At 17.9% G+C, this 5912-nt stretch overlaps 1 protein-coding gene and 1 long non-coding RNA gene across 2 annotated transcripts in view; one reads left to right on the plus strand and one right to left on the minus strand.

Moving 5' to 3' along the window:
- LOC116186749 overlaps positions 1 to 5912 on the minus strand; it is a 12202-nt gene that overhangs the window by 4098 nt on the left and 2192 nt on the right. The window lies entirely within an intron of this gene.
- On the plus strand, positions 1762 to 4467 carry LOC102673582. The gene is made up of 5 exons (XM_006609035.2): positions 1762 to 1913; positions 3707 to 3779; positions 3882 to 3973; positions 4055 to 4160; positions 4362 to 4467. Exons 1-5 carry the CDS (start codon positions 1863 to 1865, stop codon positions 4445 to 4447), a joined length of 408 nt encoding a protein of 135 aa, XP_006609098.1. The 5' UTR covers positions 1762 to 1862; the 3' UTR covers positions 4448 to 4467.

Here is a 5912-nt window from a genome sequence, read left to right on the forward strand (position 1 = left end):
AATTTAGATCAATTATTTATATTTTTATTATAAAATCAACAAACATATATATAAACTAGATTTACAATAGATGCAAGAAATTTAATATTTTTTATCGTTAATAAATCTTCATTAATCAAATCCCTTTCATATGTTTTGCAGGAAACAATCATTCGTTTATTTTCTCCTTAAATATGAAAATGAAATTCATGATATAATTTTTTTATAAATGCATTTTTTTTCTTATTATATATTCGCATGATGAAAATCTTTTATTGCGCCGTACATAAAATAAATACAATAAGATTCATTTTCTCATATTGTTGCAGAACAAAATAATACGCAATAAAACGAAATATTATTTATAATAAAAAAAAATGTTTGTTTCTTTATAATCCTTATAATTCTAATAATACTATTATAATTAATGAAATTATCGATTTCATATAAAAAAATAAAGTATAACTCTTTTTTTATTTATAATATTTTCCTAATCACAATACAATTTGTCAATTTTTTATCAAATAAAAATAAAAATTTTTATTTTTTTCTCTACCTTTTACAAGTTATAAGACAAAATCGAAAATTAACTGAATATAAATCAATTTTGTTCCTTAAAATGAATTTAGATAAAAAAAAGAAATAATTTAATTTAATATATATCTATATATCATTAAAGTTTCAAAATTTTTAGAATTTGCGTCTTATCTTGCATTTATTACTAACGATTTTCGAATCGAGATAATTAGATAAGTTGTAACAAATTATTCACTCATTCGTAATTAGTTGAAGAAGAATAATGTTATAAAATTAAATCAAATTAAAAACTAAGAAACTAAGAAATAAATTGAATGAGTATTTTAGTTTTATATATATATATATCTTAAGTGAATTGCAATTTATAAATTATTATATAAAAAAATGATCAAATCTATACTGCATAAATGAATTGCAAAATCATGTAAAAAAAAAAAAAATAAATAAAAAGTCGTTGATAAACCAATCAATGTATTCATGGATTTTAATCATTTTTAGATATATAAAGTATAGAAAATAAAAATAATAATTTAAATATAAATTAAATAATAATTTAAATTATAATTATAATAAATTTAATATTCTTCATATATAATTTTAATTTATAAAAATATTTGTAAAAAAATTGCTATTATTATATTGAGATTTTTGCATTTTATGAAAATTTATTTAATATTTCGAATTATTCGAAATTAAAATTTAAGATCTTCTTTAAATTTCAAATTCAAATCAATTATCGACTTTAAATTATATTATTGTTCATATATTTATAAAGATTTACTAAAAACAAAAAAATTATTCATAATAACATTAATTCATTATAAATAAGATTTTTTAAATATTTTTTTTGTAAAATATTATTAATAAAACTACATTTAAAAAAAAACGGAAAAAGAAAGAAAATAAATAATTGTTTAAATGAAATTATGCATTTATTAATGCTAATTATGCATTTATTATTCTTGTAATCGTTTTACCCTTTATATTTCAGAGATAAGAAAAAGAAATTAATTAATTGAATATTTCTTTTTGTTTTAGTATGCATTCACTTTTAATCTTTAAATATTTTTATATTATTTTTTAATTTAATAATTCGATATATAAATCGATATTATAATATGAAATATTAATAAGTTCTTGTTATTAAACATATATGCAATATCATTGCTTCTAATAATCGAGAGAAAGAAGTTCTGAGAATGATAATGATAATTATGCTAATAATTAATAGTACTAATAATTATACTATAAAAAGACGTCGCACATTCGATATTTGTTCAGTTGTTGTTGAATGTATTTCAAGCATTCGAATCTTATTTATTTAAAATCGATATATTTAAAAAAAAATGAAAACTATCGTGGTTATTTTTGCATTTTGCATTTGCGTTAGTGCAATGGTAAATGTTCAAATATGTTCAACTTTATTCATATTTAACATAGTTTATATTTAGCATCTTTATTTAAATTTTAAATTTTATTTTTATATTTTTATATGATTTTAAAAATATCGTAATTGTCACAACTTATATCTTTGCAATAGTTTATTTTCTTTTTAATAATAAATTTGAATTTTTATTTAATGACATTTTCTGTTAATATTATAAATCCTTACATCAGTTCTAAAATGATAAATAATTATTCACGTATAATTAAAAAAGATATAAAATGTAATTGTTATTTCTAGTAATTGTTATGTAATTGTTATCTCTAATTAATTATCTAGTAATTTTAATTAATCTTAAAATTATTAAATATATTTCCGGTAAAACATTGGTTTCAAACACATTTAATATTAGTGTAATATTAGTGTAACATTTAATAATGTGTTCTTTTAAAAATAATAAAAATATTTTTCTATATGATTAATTATGATTAATTAATAACTATGATTAATTAATAACTAAAAAAGAATTTTTTCCACTATAAAATGAAAAATTCCATATCTGAAGTGATTTATATTTATCATTTGCTACTTATTATTTTTTCTATAAAATTCTTGTATTGAATTGAATTGAATTTATTTTTGATCTTTTTAAATTTGGATTATTTATAAATATATAAAATTTTTAATCATTATAAATTTTTACGATTGTGTTGTTTGCTTTCTATTTTATTTTCTGAAAATCGAAAATGAAGATAATTTTTAATTATTTCCATTAAATATTATTTTTAAATTTCTCAAAGATAGCTGTTTCTAAATAATTAAATATAATGATATTATAGCAAATAATATAGAATAATAACATTATTTGTTATTTAAATCGAGTGATAGTGTTTGTTGAGACATTGAAGAAATACGTTTTGCTAAGACAATACGTTTTTGAGAGAAAAAAATCTTTGAAATTATATATTTGTTAAAAATACATGTTTGGCATAATTGGAGTGTAATCATGATCTCAGGATTTGAGATATTTTCCAGCCATACTAATTTTAACATTATCCTGTTTAAGAAGACTTGTTATAGATATTCATGGATCAGTTTTTTTAGAGCAGATTCTATGGACCTATGTCCTATTATTCTATTCTATTCTTTTCTGGGAATTTTTGAGGATGGGCGTTCAGTCAGAGGATTGATCTACTGAATATTGTTGGCTGCTTGTGTATCCCATCAAGATTTTCGATCTCATGAGATACAAGGGGTTTTACAACGTTTTTGGTAGAATTTTTTCAGAATCAGAATTTTCTTAATCTCAGAATTTTAAATTAGAATTTGTTCAACATAAGAACTTTTTTAAGCATCGAACTTTCTGAAACTTTGTGAATGAATGAATAAAAATTTAGAGTATTGTGAATTTAGTAATGAACGTAAATCTTCATTGGCATATTGCTCTTGATCGTTTAGAACTTTGTTAATAGCAACATTTGTAATAAATTAATTTTATTATTACTATATCTACAGGAACAGGAGCTAGAATTGGAGTTAATAATTTTCGAGCTCATTACACTATATCATTACGATATTATATATAAAGATATATAAAGACTACTACCAAAAATTTTATTAATATTTAGGATGAATAGAAGATTTTTAAAATAATACACATATGTATATAGTATTTTAAAAATAATTATATAATAAAATAATATATATAATAAGAATTAATTTAATAAAAAAAAATAATTATTTTTAAAATATTTTATTTAATTAATATATAAAACTACTCATAATATATTTTAATGTTTTTTTCAGACACTTGAAGAATTGAAAACCTCATTACTTGATGTGCAACAAACTTGCAAGGCAGAATCTGGCATTGATGAACGTAAGTTGCAAATAGCAAGAAAAATTGTAAAAAATAATATTCTTGATTACCCAATATATATATATGTATATTATTATTAATTTCTTTAATTTCAAAATTCAGAAAAAGCAGATGAAGTTAATGGAATCAACTTTGATGTAGAAGATGAGAAATCTCAACTTTACTGTGAATGCATAATAAAAAAATTCAACGCTGTTAGTATAAATAACAAAATCACTTAAATATTTTACCTATGTATAAAATAAGAAAAAAAAATTATCATTTTTTTCCAACAGATTGACGAAGACGGAAATTTTAATGAAAATGTAGTTCGAGAAGTAACGACTATATATTTAGACGAAAATGATATTAATCAATTAATCGCCGAATGTTCATCTGTTTGTAAGTAAAAAATTTTTAATGAAAAAATATAATTCTCTTATATATTATGTATTTTAATTATTATTTTGATTAAATTATTTACTATATTAATTTATTATTATTATTTATTATATTTATTATTTATTATTTATATATTATTTATTATTTATTGGTTATTTATTTATTATTTACTGTTTATTATATTAACATATATTATTACAGCTGATGCCAACATACATCTAAAATTTAGTAAATTAATGAAGTGTTTTGAGAAATATAAAACAATGAAGGAAATATTAAATCTCTAAATTTGTTCAATTATTAAAAGAAAAAAAGATTTATATATAACACAATAAATTTTTTTACTTTGATTATACTTTTAACTTTGAAAATATTTAAATAATTATATTAATAAATTAATATACGATTACTTAATGTATAAATTTTTTATTACCTATCCAAATATTATGTATTATGTTTCTTTTCTGTTTTTCCAAATTGTTTATTCTTATCAGTTAATCTGATACGTAATTATCTATTTTGAAATTCTTTTACTTTGTAATCGATTTCGAAATATTTCTATTAAAATTAAGAACTATCCAATTCTATTCTGAAATAAATTATTCTATTGTTTATAAAAATTACCAAAATATAATAGTAATAATAAGATGAAAACTGCAGTTTTAATTGCAAAAAGAATCATTGATGAAATATAAAATTTAAAAAATTTATTATTTCTTAGGATTTAGATTGGTAAACTTATCATTATAAATTATAGAAATTATCTATTATCTAAGAATATTATTTAAGAATTCTAACAAAAATCGATCAAATGCTTTTGTATTAGTTTTTATTATATATTATTATAATTTATTATTATGATTACGATATTCCTACCTAATTTTTGATCACAATACTAAAATAAATTTTATTAAGAAAATAAAATAATATCACTTAACATGAAAAATATATTCATTAAATCCTAATAAGTAATGCACTTATACTATTTTTCTCTTGATTCTTCAATTTATATTTACAATTTATTTTAATAATTAAAAAATAATTTATATTTGAGAAAAGATATTAATAAAACATATATCAATAATTCTTATCTAAAAAAAATACCAAGTTATTGAAATAAAAAAATTGAAATCGAATTATCAACTTGTACTTAGTTTAAACATTTGTAAAATTAACTTATTTTATTTGAAATCAAGAATATTATATAAACCATATGTATTTTATTTATATAATTAGATTATATTATATATAATTAGATAATTATTATTATCTAATTAGATAATATTTACTATAAACTATAATTAGATAATATTTATACAATTAGAGATTTCCAAAATTTATATATTCTATAGATTCATAATATTTGTTTTATAATCTAAAATCATAATATTTCTCTGTTCTGATATTCTTATATTATTTTCAAAAGTTCTTCTAATTAATTTTTCTGATATATAATATAAATATATATCATTAAAATATATATAAATATATATAAAATATATATAAATATATATCATTTACAAATTCCACAAAATGTTGTTTAACTAATACCAGAAATCCTAATGTAATTCAGTGATGACATCAAATTCTATTTGAAAATAAAATTCGATTTGAGATTCAATAATCATATTTGTAATAAATTCTTGTAATTATTTTTCTTTCTTTTACATTAATTGGTGTTTCATTATTATTATTATTATTTATAATTAAATAAATTATAATAAATTATAATGAATAAACGAATAATATCTG

The sequence above is a fragment of the Apis dorsata genome, unplaced genomic scaffold, assembly GCF_000469605.1.
Source record: "Apis dorsata unplaced genomic scaffold, Apis dorsata 1.3 scaffold_52, whole genome shotgun sequence".
NCBI classification, from domain to species: domain Eukaryota; kingdom Metazoa; phylum Arthropoda; class Insecta; order Hymenoptera; family Apidae; genus Apis; species Apis dorsata.

What these genes read in the sequence shown, in the direction of transcription:
- LOC102673582 (XM_006609035.2), top strand. Translation starts at nt 1,863, where the DNA reads ATGAAAACTATCGTGGTTATTTTTGCATTTTGCATTTGCGTTAGTGCA. An exon ending in GCATTTGCGTTAGTGCAATG is followed by an intron (nt 1,914 to 3,706) that starts GTAAATGTTCAA and finishes TGTTTTTTTCAG; the next exon opens with ACACTTGAAGAATTGAAAAC. An exon ending in AGAATCTGGCATTGATGAAC is followed by an intron (nt 3,780 to 3,881) that starts GTAAGTTGCAAA and finishes TTCAAAATTCAG; the next exon opens with AAAAAGCAGATGAAGTTAAT.